The 14219-nt window shown below is 48.3% G+C and overlaps 1 protein-coding gene across 1 annotated transcript in view; it reads right to left on the reverse strand.

Annotated features, from left to right (window-relative positions):
* The window catches only part of LOC311133416 (receptor-type tyrosine-protein phosphatase T-like), a gene marked incomplete at both ends in the record, with an annotated part of 396537 nt that extends 382906 nt beyond the window's left edge, over positions 1-13631 (reverse strand). Inside the window, 2 exons of the mRNA XM_084166909.1 lie at positions 12858-12983; positions 13625-13631. Coding sequence (XP_084023035.1) covers positions 12858-12983; positions 13625-13631 — 133 coding nt within the window. The remainder of the gene's footprint in view (positions 1-12857; positions 12984-13624) is intronic.
* Positions 13632-14219: the final 588 nt, after the last annotated feature.

The raw sequence follows: 14219 nt of genomic DNA on the forward strand, positions 1-14219 counted from the left end.
CTCACCATCAACATCCATCTGGAATTCATCTGTTGTGAAACTCATCTCTGCAATTCCAATTAATTGAATCACTATTACAGGCCACACTTCACAACACAAAGACGACAACGGAAATAAGGAACTCAGAATGAATACATTGAGGGTTGATCTGATCAAGCTATCAGTTCATCTCCCGGGGTAGGATGTGGAAAAATGGATGCCTGTATTTACTGTCATCTTGAATATTATAACCATAGTCTGTCAGAGATAGATTGCTTATGAGCAGATGTTAGATCGAGATATTCAACAAAGATCCCTCCAACCAGGCTGAACTGTAGGTGTGCTTATTGTGAATAGACCGTAAGTGCATAGACAAAGTGTAAGTAATATGTTTAGTAATACATCAAACGTTGCTAAAGTATCACGTTTCTTCACTTGGAGAGATTGAAAAGGCAATAATTTTGATATAGCTGAATAGTATCCCACGCTCTCGATTCATAACTGAGTCTGCTGTCTTGACACCCTCAGGCAGTGAGGCAAGAGTTCACGCGTGGCTGGAGAAAGGGCCTTCACTAAGTTAGAAATAGAGGTGTTGCCACAAGAGATTTACTGACATCTTGCCGATGCCAACATTTGAATGTTGTCCATCACTCATAACTACTCATTAGTCAAGCCATGTAAAATAGGCCAACTTACTGTACAGCACAGTAAGTAAGTCAGCTGAGGAGTCACACTGACTATGCTCGAGTGAAAACCACGTGTCAGCATCGGGTGTGATGACCTAAGGGAGAGTGGAAAAGGGAGCGAGAAAGAGAGATTGAGAGGGGGAGGGAGATATAGTGTGAGAGAGAGAAGGAAAGAGCGATAAAGAGAGAGAGAGGGAGTGAGAGAGGAAAAAAGGGAAGGGGAGTGAGATGGAGAAAGAGAGAAAAATGATAGGGAGGGGTGATTCTCTGAGGTGTGGGGTCCCCAGAGTGATGGCGTGAAAGGAGAAAGTAAATGAGTGCTCTGAGCCCAGCAGCAGACTGCTGCAAACAGAGGTTTCTCCACAGGGTTCTCCTTGGCAGTCAGTCCATCCTCTGACAATGCAAATAGTCTGGGTAACCATGATTAGCTGTTCAGGAGTCTTATGGCTTGGGGGTAGAAGCTGTTAAGAAGCCTTTTGGACCTAGACTTGGCGCTCTGGTACTGCTTGCCCTGCGGTAGCAGAGAGAACAGTCTATGACTAGGGTGGCTGGAGTTTTTGGACAATTTTAGGGTCTTCCTCTGACGCCGCCTGGTATGGAGGTCCTGGATTACTTACTTAGCTAGTGAATGCAGCTAGCTAGTTTAGCCTACTCAAACATCTAGCTCAAACAGAGAGGGATGCTATGTGAGGTAGCTGGCTGTGGCTATCCAACACTGGAACTCTTCCAAGTCAAGGTAAGCTTTTGGGTGTATTAATTTATTACCATGGGGCAAGCCGGCGTAACTGCTAAATTGCTTGCTGACTGTACTGCATGATTGTAGTGGGTTTACTAACGTGTTAGCTCTAGTAGCTATGTTGACTATGACATTAGCTAATATGGTGACAATTACACTGCCCTACAAAGCAAAAAGGCAGCAACTGCTCATTTGGTCGAAAATGAGTTAATGTCATTTTTGCTACATTAAATACATGCTTAATCATGTGGACAAGTAACCTGTATCCTGGGGGTCATGTTAGCAGTAACTGCATAAGGTTACTGTGAAACCAAGGTAAATAAAAGCCATTTTTCTCAGTTCCACACTATGAGCGGTTATGATATAAAGGTTTGGCTTGGAAAGGTTTTTTCGCCTGGTGTCACGGTTTCGGCCGAGGCGGCTCCTCCTCCTTGTTCGGGCAGGTTTCGCCGGTCGTCGTCTCCGGAGTTCTAGCTGCCACCGCTCAATGTTTCGTGTTTGTTTGGTTTTGTCTGTTAGTCACACCTGTTTTGTGTTAGGTCTCGTTGAGCACCTTATTTAGTTTCCTCGTTGTTAGGTTTGTGTTGTGTGTGATTGTTCGTGTCGTGGTTGCGCTACCTGTTACGGTACGCTATTTTCCATAGTTTCCTCCTTGGGTTTAGGAGAGATTTACGCACGTTTGTGTGCGCTTGCATTACGCCTGTGTGCGTCCTTTTGCCTCCGGGCTGTTTTGCTTATTTTTGTGCTAGTAAAGTCTTGTTGGACTTACCCTCTGCTGCCTGCGCCTGATTCCACACCACACCTCTACACAGCACCGTGACAGAATCACACACCATCAGATGGAATCAGCAGGAGCACCCGTCGACCCCATGGAGGAGCGTCTCCTTGGACACGAGCACCGGATCAACCGGATCGGGCACGCCTTGGAGGGCGTCATGGACACCCTTCGTCGATGGGAGACCAGCGGGGTTCCCATAGCCCCACCTATCGCACCATCACCTTCACCACCGGACAACCAGCCCGTCCATCGACCGGAACCCAGTGGGATTCGGCTCTCGCTCCCGAGGGCGTACGACGGCACCGCTGCCGGGTGTCAGGGGTTCCTCCTCCAAGTGGAGCTCTACATTGCCACCATACACCCGGCGCCCTCGGGATACGAGAGCGTTTCCGCCCTCATCTCCTGTCTCACCGGCAAGGCGTTGGAGTGGGCCAACGCTGAGTGGAGGGGAATAGACGCCGCCACCGTCACCTATGCGGAGTTCTCCCGTCGCTTCCGTGCGGTCTTCGACCATCCACCAGAGGGGAGAGCGGCGGGGGAACGTCTATTCCACCTCCGACAGGGGATGAGGAGCGCTCAGGCGTTCGCGCTGGAGTTCCGGACTCTAGCGGCTGATGCGGGGTGGAATGAGAGGGCCCTCGTAGACCACTTCCGATGTAGCCTTCGGGAGGACGTCCGCAGGGAGTTAGCCTGCAGGGACAGTACACTAACATTCGACCAGCTGGTGGACATGGCCATCCGACTGGACAACCTGCTGGCGACCCGCGGACGTCCCGGGTGGGGGTCCCCCATTCCACCCTCCAGCGCCTCCGAGCAGTGTCTGATGGAGCTTGGAGGTGCTGGCGCTAGAGGGAGAAGAGGTAGGAGCCCGAGGGGGGCAGTCTCCTGCACCAAGTGTGGGCGCGGAGGGCACACCGCGGCTAGGTGCTGGGGAGGGTCCCCTGGTGAGGGAGAGAGCAGGTCGTACAGTGGGGAGTCCACCCAGGTGAGTAGGCGCCCTACTTACCCAGAGCTTTCTGTCGTTCACATTACCTTACCTGTTTGTTTCCCACAGGTTGCACCTCGGTCCCAGCATAAGGCGCTAGTCGATTCAGGCGCAGCTGGGAATTTTGTAGACCGGAGATTCTGTGTTAAGTTAGGGATTCCCCTCCTTCCAGTCGACAAACCCTTTCCTGTACATGCCCTAGATAGTCGTCCGTTAGGATCTGGGTTGATTGGGGAGGTCACAGCGCCACTTAGGATGATGACGCAGGGGGGTCATGAGGAGACGATTCAACTCTATCTTATCGACTCTCCTGCGTATCCGGTGGTACTGGGGCTTCCCTGGTTGATGACCCATGATCCTACTATTTCGTGGCGAGAGAAAGCTCTTAAAGGGTGGTCTGCTCAGTGTGAGGGGTTATGTCTGGGTGTTTCCGTAGGGGCGACCTCGGTGGAGAGTCCGAACCAGATGCCAGCACTGCACATTCCTCCTGAGTATGAGGATTTGGCGCTCGTGTTCAGTAAGACCAGAGCGGCACAGTTGCCACCTCATAGACAGGGGGATTGTGCGATAGACCTCCAGACAGGAGCAGCGCTTCCGCGGAGCCATGTGTATCCTTTGTCCCAAGAGGAGAAAAAGGCAATGGAGACTTACATTGCCGAGTCTCTGAGACAGGGATACATACGGGCCTCCACTTCTCCCGCGTCCTCGAGCTTCTTTTTTGTGAAGAAAAAGGATGGAGGTTTGCGTCCGTGTATTGATTACCGCGGTCTCAATCAGGTGACGGTGAAGTACAGCTATCCACTTCCTCTGATTGGGACCATGACGGAGTCCTTACACGGGGCAAGGTTCTTCACAAAATTGGATCTCAGGAGCGCATATAACTTGGTGCGCATTAGGGAGGGCGATGAGTGGAAGACAGCATTTAGTACTACATCCGGCCATTACGAGTATCTCGTCATGCCATATGGGTTAATGAATGCTCCATCAGTCTTCCAATCGTTTGTAGACGAACTTTTCCGGGACATGCAGGCGCAGGGAGTAGTGGTGTACATAGATGATATTCTTGTGTACAGTGCTACTCGGGCCGAGCATGTAGCCCTGGTGTGCAGGGTATTGAGGAGACTGTTGGAGCATGACCTGTATGTCAAAGCTGAGAAATGTCTGTTCTTCCAGGAGTCAGTTTCCTTTTTGGGTTACCAGTTGTCTGCGTCGGGGGTGAGAATGGAGGTGGACCGAGTGTCCGCCGTGCGTAATTGGCAAACCCCAACTACGGTTAAAGAGGTGCAGCGGTTCTTGGGTTTTGCGAATTACTACCGGAGGTTTATCCGGGGTTTTGGACAGGTGGCAGCTCCCATAACGTCTCTTCTGAAGGGGGGTCCGGTGCGCTTGCAGTGGTCAGCTGAGGCGGACAGGGCCTTTGGGAGACTGAAGGACCTGTTTACCTCGGCCCCGGTGTTGGCGCACCCGGATCCCACTTTACCCTTCCAAGTTGAGGTGGACGCGTCTGAGGCCGGTATCGGGGCAGTTCTTTCTCAACGATCCGGTACACCACCTAAGCTCCGCCCCTGTGCTTTTTATTCTAAGAAGCTCAGTCCGGCGGAGCGGAATTATGACGTAGGGGACAGGGAGCTGTTAGCCGTAGTACAGGCCCTAAAGGTGTGGAGGCATTGGCTTGAGGGGGCTCAGCACCCTTTCCTCATTCTGACCGACCATCGTAACCTGGAGTACATTCGGGCAGCTAGGAGACTGAATCCTCGCCAGGCTCGATGGACTATGTTTCTCGCCCGGTTTGTGTTCAAGATCACTTACATCCCTGGGTCCCAGAACGGGAAGGCAGATGCTCTGTCCCGTCGGTATGACACGGAGGAGAGGTGCGTGGAGTCCATTCCCATACTACCGGAGTCTTGTCTGGTGGCACCGGTGGTGTGGGAGGTCGATGCGGAGATCGAGCGGGCGTTACGCACCGAGCCTAGTCCTCCCCAGTGTCCGGTGGGTCGGGTGTACGTCCCGCTCGAGGTCCGGGATCGGCTGATTTATTGGGCTCACACGTCCCCCTCCTCTGGACATCCGGGTATTGGCCGGACGGTGCACTGCCTTAGTACGAAGTACTGGTGGCCAACGTTAGCCAGGGATGTGAGGGTTTATGTCTCCTCCTGCTCAGTATGTGCCCAGTGTAAGGCGCCCAGACACTTGCCCAGGGGTAAATTACAGCCCCTGCCCGTTCCACAACGACCCTGGTCTCACCTCTCGGTGGATTTTGTTACCGATCTTCCCTCCTCCCAGGGGAATACCACCATCCTGGTCGTTGTGGATCGGTTCTCGAAGGCCTGTCGTCTCCTTCCCCTGCCGGGTCTTCCTACGGCCCTACAGACCGCTGAGGCTCTATTTACTCACGTCTTCCGGCATTACGGGGTGCCCGAGGATATAGTGTCCGATCGAGGCCCCCAGTTTACCTCCAGAGTCTGGAGAGCATTTATGGAACGTTTGGGGGTCTCGGTGAGCCTTACCTCGGGTTACCACCCGGAGAGTAATGGGCAGGTTGAACGAGTCAACCAGGATGTGGGTAGGTTTCTGAGGTCATATTGTCAGGGCCGGCCGGAGGAGTGGGCGAGAACTCTCTCCGCCACTCCTCCACCCAACTAACCCCTTTTCAGTGTGTATTAGGGTACCAGCCGGTTCTGGCACCATGGCATGAGAGCCAGATCGAGGCCCCCGCTGTGGATGAGTGGGTGCGGTGCTCGGAGGAGACGTGGGACGCTGCACACGTCCATCTGCAGCGTGCCATACGTCGACAGAAGACGAGCGCCGACCTACACCGCAGTGAGGGGCCAGTGTACGCACCTGGAGATCGAGTCTGGCTCTCAACCAGAAACCTGCCCCTCCGCCTGCCCTGCCGGAAGCTGGGTCGGCGGTTTGTGGGGCCTTTTAAAGTCCTGAGGAGATTGAACGAGGTGAGTTACAGGTTAGAACTACCTATTGATTACAAGAATATTAACCCCTCGTTCCATGTGTCTCTCCTCAGGCCGGTGGTAGCTGGTCCACTCCAGGACTTTGAGATTGAGGAGACTCCTCCACCCCCGTTGGACATTGAGTGGGCTCCGGCGTACACGGTTCGGACCATCCTGGATTCGAGACGCCGGATGGGGGGTCTCCAATATCTCGTGGAGTGGGAGGGGTACGGTCCGGAGGAGCGGTGCTGGGTGCCAAGGAGGGACATTCTGGATTCGTCCCTGATGACCGAATTCCATCGTGGTCATCCTGCGCGCCCTGCTCCGCGTCCCCCTGGTCGTCCCCGAGGCCGGAGGCGGCGCGCGGCTGGAGCCGCGCGTCAAGGGGGGGGTACTGTCACGGTTTCGGCCGAGGCGGCTCCTCCTCCTTGTTCGGGCAGGTTTCGCCGGTCGTCGTCTCCGGAGTTCTAGCTGCCACCGCTCGATGTTTCGTGTTTGTTTGGTTTTGTCTGTTAGTCACACCTGTTTTGTGTTAGGTCTCGTTGAGCACCTTATTTAGTTTCCTCGTTGTTAGGTTTGTGTTGTGTGTGATTGTTCGTGTCGTGGTTGCGCTACCTGTTACGGTACGCTATTTTCCATAGTTTCCTCCTTGGGTTTAGGAGAGATTTACGCACGTTTGTGTGCGCTTGCATTACGCCTGTGTGCGTCCTTTTGCCTCCGGGCTGTTTTGCTTATTTTTGTGCTAGTAAAGTCTTGTTGGACTTACCCTCTGCTGCCTGCGCCTGATTCCACACCACACCTCTACACAGCACCGTGACACCTGGTCACTGAGAGCTGATGTGTTGTGCACTGAATTCCACAAGCGAAGGGAAAAGGTGAGACGAGGAGGGTGTGTAGATGAGAGAAGGAATTATATGCCACGTTCACTTGCTAGTCGGAACAAGGAAACTCTGAAATTTGCGACTTGCTAACTGGTTGAACGCAGCACGTGTGTAACTACAACCAGTTAGCAAGTCGGAAATTTCGAAGTTTCCTAGTTCCAACTAGCACGTGAATGCAGCAATACAATGAGCAAAGTGATCATGATATTTGTATGTGGCTGATAGAAAGTGAACTGTGTTTGCGTGTGATCAGGGGTGTATTCATCCCACTGATTCTGTTGAAAAACTTTTCTTAAATGTAAGCAAACGGAACAAAACGGGGATAAACATACCTGAATTTGTCCAATAGAAACTCTCGTTTGCAACTGTTGGACTAATGATTACACCCTAGATCAGCTAGATGCAAGTAAGAGTGTGCAAGGCAGTAATGAATGTGTCGCTGTCTGTCACCTTGATTACACAAAAATGTATCTTGATCTGTGCACCTACGTTGTAAACTTTAATTCATAGGCTAGGTTGATGTGTAGGCCTATATGGAAAATTAGAGTATCATGTAGTAGCATAAACCAATCGATGTTACATTGAGCTGGGTGAATGGAATATGAATGACAGTCATCCAATATCCTGTAATAGAAATAAGGCCATGCTCATGAAAAAAAAGAATAGTCCTCCCTCATCTTGGGGCCCGAGTGGCGCAGCAGTCTAAGGCACTGCATCGCAGTGCTAGTAGGGGTCACTACAGACCCAGGTTCGATCCCGGGCTGTATCACAACCAGCCGTGATCGGAGTCCCATAGGGCGGCGCACAATTGGCCCAGCGTCAGGAAGGTTTGGCCGGTGGGCTTTACAAGTAGGTCTTCATTGTAAATAAGAATTTGTTCTTAACTGACTTGACTAGTTAAATAAAGGTTAAATAAAAAATTAATCTTAAACGGCACTGACCACCACTGGTGCGTGCATCTGTGTGTGCACAATGTGCATGCTTGAAAGTGTGCATGTTTGCAGCGTGTGTGTGTAACAGAACGTTTCCCTGTTGCAGCCAAGAGAGCCTTACACAATCAGACATAACCCTTGGATTTAACCTGGCCTTGGATTTAACGGCATCAGCTGTTCCAGGGCTCCCAAGTCTAATTTGTTTGTGACTTTTTACTTGCAGAGGTAGAGTCTTAATGTCATCAGTCAGTGTCCAAATAAAATGGTTTTCATTTGCTTTATCCCCCAACAGTGAGTGTCTTATAAAAAATTGTATTGCTCTCAGACAAAAAAAAACTTTGTGACTATGAGCCCTCTCATGTAGGTGACCTAAGCTCGACATTCAAAGAAAAACGGGGCAGAGGGAATTATCCCAGGACTCTGTCTAGGAAACTGACTCTAGGTACATCTCTCTCTTATCTCCTAGTCCGAGACTCACAATGACAGCTATCTCGCCGACTCTAATTTATTCTGGATTTACTCAGGAGGTGATAATCCATTTATCTTCATAATAATGTGCTTGTTGGGGAGAGTGACACTACTTAATCAAGCTAGGATGAGGCCCTGTGGATCTTCGGTATCCACAGGGTACTGGTGGAGCTTCCCAACTTCGGTGGTGATGAACAACCCATTCGATTTGACTCTCCATTACGGCTTATGTGTGAATTCTGGAGGCGGCTGTTAAAAGCCACACATGTTGAAGAAGCAGGGATCAGTTGTGAACTATCCTGCCTATCTGATCAGCATTACTACTGTGTCTGGTTGAGACCTGTGAGTGTGGCGAGTAGTCATTTTCCGTCCATTTAAAGGAGATGGTCACTTTTGTCTAGGAGAGAGAAAGTGAGAGAGTGCCTGGAGCTCCTTTCCCTGTCAATTTCATACCAATGCAGCCCCCTCTCCACTTCCACCCCTCACCCGCCTGCCACGCTCAAATCAGAAATGCAATCAAGTCTGCGAGCCACACAAGAGCACTCAAATCATCACCAAGAACAAAAAAATAGACAAGACATTTAACCCCTTTACCCTCATCAGCCTTGCACAGACCAATAACACATGGCATTAATGCAACTGGGCTGTTGACAACCTATAATTCAAAAGTCCATTACTAATCCCAGAGCCCTTTGGCATTGGAGAGAAGGCTTCAAACTTCGGTTTCCCCCGAGTAGTAAACATATGTCACATCAAAATGACAGGCTTCAGCCATGCTTCTAGTGATTGGTTTTGATTTGTTTTCAGCCAGAGCTCGACTTGAAGAGGTAATAATGGAGACAAATTTGGGAGCAGATTTCCAAGAGATGCGCAAAGGGACGGAGAACGCAACAGTTCAGAAACTCCCTGGCCACACTCCCTCTGTAGTCACTCTGACAACAGCGACAAATCAACAAACATGTCACATCGCAGTGGTGTTTACTTGTACCTTTTACACTAGATACTGCTTTTGTAGCGGGAGGGAACGAGATGTGTAAAAAGGAGTCTAACTGTAGCTGCTACGGTGCAGCGGTGAGAGCCTATTGGACTCTACCGAAAGCCATGGCCTGTAGGTAGAGGCAGTACAACGCTCACATACACTGGTTACAGTATATCCCCTCTCTTGAGTAGTCTCGAAAACCCGACCCTAGGCAACACAGTGAATGTAGGACTATTTTGGCATAAGAGGAACTAGGTCACTGCCTACGTCGATAAGAAGAAATCTGGGGACTCTCCCAACAAATCACGAGGCAGAAATGCCAGAACTTCACGATTCAAAACCAAAGTTTGCAGGCAAAACCTTTGCAGTGGTTTTAGTTAAGATAGTTGATGAAAACTAGAAACTTGCAAAATGTACTCATTAAAAATAACATCCATGATCTCCATCTTGCTAGCTACTATTTTGTGTTTTATTCAAGTGGATAAAGTATGGACGTGAACGTTTAAATGTTAAAACGTGTCACGGTCGTTGATGAACGGGTCAGACCAAAGCATACATGTTTATTTATTAAACTAAACACACGAACAAAACAACGTAACGTGAAGTCCTCAGGCTAAACACAATACAAGCCTATACACGGAACAAGATCCCACAACTAATGATTGCAAACAGGCTACTTAAGTATGATCCCCAATCAGAGACAACGAGCGACAGCTGCCTCTGATTGGGAATCACACCCGGCCAAACATAGAAACACAATACCTAGAATGTAAACGTAGAAATAATAACATAGATCTCCACACCCTGACTCAACATACAAGAGTTCAATAAGTCAGGGCGTGACAAAACGTTAGGATTCTTAACTGTAAGACGAATTCCTAACCGAAAAACAGTGTTTTTTTGTTTTTTCCCACTTATTTAACAGTGCGGTTATCAAAAAACATATTATTTTCTGTGTTATAGTCGATAAAGGCCTGGAAAGTTGTATAATTCAAATAAAACCGGAGCGGAAGAAGCAAACTTTAGGCTACTTTGGTGAATTTGCAAGGCATGCAAGACAAGACATTGCGAAATGCAGATTACCAAAACATATGAACACGCGTCTGCCTGCCCCTCCTCTGTCTCCCTTGTGCTGGCCTGCCTGCCCTGTCTGTTCAGTCTTCGGTCTGTTGCGTGTAGAATATCTTAGCCTATTCATGTCGCTGGGATACAGAAGTATCTACGGGCCTGTCTTGCGAGCACGGGGTAGCCTACTCTTTGTTTTTGCCTCATAATATGAAATTACAGTAGGCTACCAATATCCTTTATCGATTACCCTTTTCAGACATAATGGAATGTGGCCCCTTGAAAGCGCCTCGGCTACGGCATGTTTGTTTGTCTGTCTGTTAAGGTAGGCTACACTACGGATTTTTAAATGCCTACAGGAAACCTTCTCTGGAGATATGAATGGGCATTTTACTTGTCTGTAAAGGAATGAAGGTCGGGTTTTCGAGACTCTCTTGAGAAGCGTCACCCATGCAAAACAGTAGAAACCTTCCCCATTGCCCTGAGAGACATATCCCACCGCTGACACTAGTTTAACACGCCATTTCGAGGGTTCAGAGAGTGAAACATCAACTAGGGAAAAATTAACACTCAATGATGGGAAGAGCATATGGAGCTCAAGAACATGACTTTGTTCCCTGAAGTCAACAATCATCAGTTCACGTGACAGTCAGGCATTAGCAATCAACCATCACAAACTTCAATCTGCACTTGTATAGGGCTGGTTTCCCGGACACAGATTAGGTCTAGTTCTGGACTAAAAAGCATTTTCTATGGAGAACTTCCATCGAAAGCTCTTTTTTTGTCTAGAACTAGGCTTAATATCTGTACAGCAAACTGGCCCTTACATTTTCAGTAGTTAAAAAGACAGACACCCATTCCAAGAATAGAACTGACCATTAAAATGCCTCAGCACTGGCAAAGTAGTGGGAAAGTTAAGTAAAAACCACGGGAGAAGGGCTTAGACCTGATAAGGCTTTAATACTCAGCGTGTCATCCGTGGCTTTCAAGAAATATGCAGAGGAGTTTGTTCTGTCTGAGAGACTTTGTGTGACTGCTCAGCCCCTTCTTAACTCCACCAACAGATATCCCATCCCAGGTAATATCCTGGAGCCCAACATGAGAAGAACCCCATGGCATTACAAAAGGAAGGAGAAGAAAACCAACACATACAAATCCACAGCTGAACCCATCCCCTCGGAATGGCACTCCTTTTGAAGCGGTGAAAGAGCTTTGGTAACAAGGAGGACGGCTCACACTGATGGGGATGACCCATGAGCAGCAGAGGGAAAAAGGAATGAGTGCAGACTTTCTTCCTTCATTATCCCTCCTGTGAATTTTCGGGACTTTTTGGGGAGTAAAAATGTATACCCATTCAAAATCCTATTTTCCCTAACCTTTAACCTAACCCTAACCCCCAGCCGTAACCCCAAAACCTTAACCCTAACCTTAACCCCAAGGCTAAGGTTAGTAATCAGTCTCAAGTCAAAGTCGAGTCCCAAGTCTCAAGTTATTTTATTTTCTTTGAAGTTGAGTCTCAAGTCATGTGACTCAAGTCCACACCTCTGGAAAACATGTACACACACACACACACACACACACACACAGTGATGCCCCAATTTCCTTTGATTAGACACTCCTATCCTGATGACATGGATAAGAAGGCAGATGGCGGTTTCCTGTTTGTTGATTTATTTATACCGCCCTTTAAAAAATATATCTATATCTGAAGTGTCCTGTTTTGCTAGTCTTGTTCGAACCATCAAGATCTACAAGGTTACTGTTTTGCCATGCTGAAAACACAAGACTTTGATCATGTTGTTCTCTGCACTTCTGGTTTTCACACGACCTGAATTTGCACCAAAGGCTAAAAAATGCCTTTTGTGTGCAATCTGCAATTTGCTTTGCTCAGCAGTCAGCACAATAGACACAGAACAAGATACTTTGTTTGCAGCGATACATATAACAACCCTCTACTAAAGTACTAGCAGCCTGCGTCCCAAATAGAACACTAGTCCCTAAATAGTACATCACTTTTGACCAGGGCCCATAGGGAGACCCATAAGGCTATGGTCAAAAGTAGTGCACTTTGTAGGCAATACGGGGGCATTTGGGACGCATCCGCAGTGTGTTCAAGTCCTAAGTGGATTAATGTCAGTCAGTGCCGTAACCCTAGTAGGCACCCCGTGGAGCCAGGGAGCTGACACTGACATCCCTACCATTGGTGATCAGTGAGGCGGACTGACAGGCGGCCTGATTGCCATTTGTCTTTGACAGGATCACTGTGGAGTGGCTGAGATTGTGTCACACCGCATCTCGGGTCTGCTCAGACATCAGCTGAGTGACGGAGATGTGGGGAAAGAAAGCGAGATGAGGGGGATGGAGAGAGTGAGAGAAAGGGAGTGAAAGAGGAGAAGAAATTAGGAAGGCTCGTTGTGTACCTGTGGGAACAGCTGCATCCATGGTGGGCCTCTCCCAAGTGTTGACTTGCTCCCAGGCGAAGCCATTGGTCCCCAGGGCCACACTGTAGCCACAGCTGCTGTAGTGCTCTTCAAATGAACAGCTGCCTGTAGGACACGATGAGAAGAGAAGAGAGAAGGGAAGGGTTGCATATGTCAACACGATTAAGCCAAATACTCACATCATTATTTCATCCCCGCTAAATAATGATGTTCCAGCGCATTAGGCTTTATGTTAGCCAGAAGCCATGGATTGAGAAAGCAAGACGAAACTCTGTCTAATTAAATGTACTCTTTGAGATGCGTGGTTTAATTGCAAAGAGAGGATTCAAAGGGAATTCTTGGGGATTTTGTGCATTGGTTTGGTATTTTGTCAATTACACACATTTTAAGTGCTTTTGAGCTGCTTTTATGCGTGGATCGATTGATGAAAAGCTTGCTTTCAGGTTTTAATCAAATTTGTAAAATTGCATAAGCCAAGGACTAAACATTCATTGGCGGCTAATGACTTGCCTGAATGGGAAAATCAGGGCACAAGAAAATGTTATTATTCCTTTAAAATGAGAGGGGAGTTTGTGTCAGTGGTCTTTTGTTAGACAGATTATTAATTTTGTTCCATTCTGAAAGGTCCCAAACATTTATCTCTACGTGGTCAATAAATCCAGTCTTCCTATTCGAAAACCCTAATCTCACTGCTGAGATTGAGGCTGTCCTAATATGGACACCGTACAAAACAAATAACTTTTCACTCTCCATATCAAAAGTGTCAAACAACCACGCGCGGTATCACGTCTCTCTCTGTTCTGATATTTTCCGACACAGAGGAGGGAGCGTAAAGAGACGAGAAAAACATGTCGAAGCCATTCATCTCCTCGAATTAATGTTGCCTACCAATTTGATATATTATTGATACGTTGCCCACAACAGATAAGCAACAGTTTCGATGATCAGTTAAAGCTCCTGCTACAACCTGCACCCACATCTGCTCCTAGGAGAGGAGCTAGCGTAAAAACAGGGGCTAATGCTAGTAGACGGGGAGGTTTTTCAGCAGCTGTGTTTCTTTAGGCTCTCTGTCGAGACATTGTTTATTCAATCGAGTTTCACATGTAGCACTTTCATCAGTAAGGTTTTAATGAACAGAGAGGCATGTTAGAGTGTGTTCACAGTCTCTACATTCAAAGAGGATGTTGTTCACGGAAGAAGAAAAAAAAATAGCCTGAGAAGATAAGTATTTGCACCTCAGGATTTAATTTGAGAATCAGGGCCCTGCAATTAATATTGCTGTCAGATTACAACTGTACTGTAATTAATTGAATGTTTTTGCCATAGTGAGGTTGCTATCTT

Source organism: Coregonus lavaretus (genome assembly GCF_964263955.1).
Source record: "Coregonus lavaretus genome assembly, chromosome: 8".
NCBI classification, from domain to species: Eukaryota; Metazoa; Chordata; class Actinopteri; order Salmoniformes; family Salmonidae; genus Coregonus; species Coregonus lavaretus.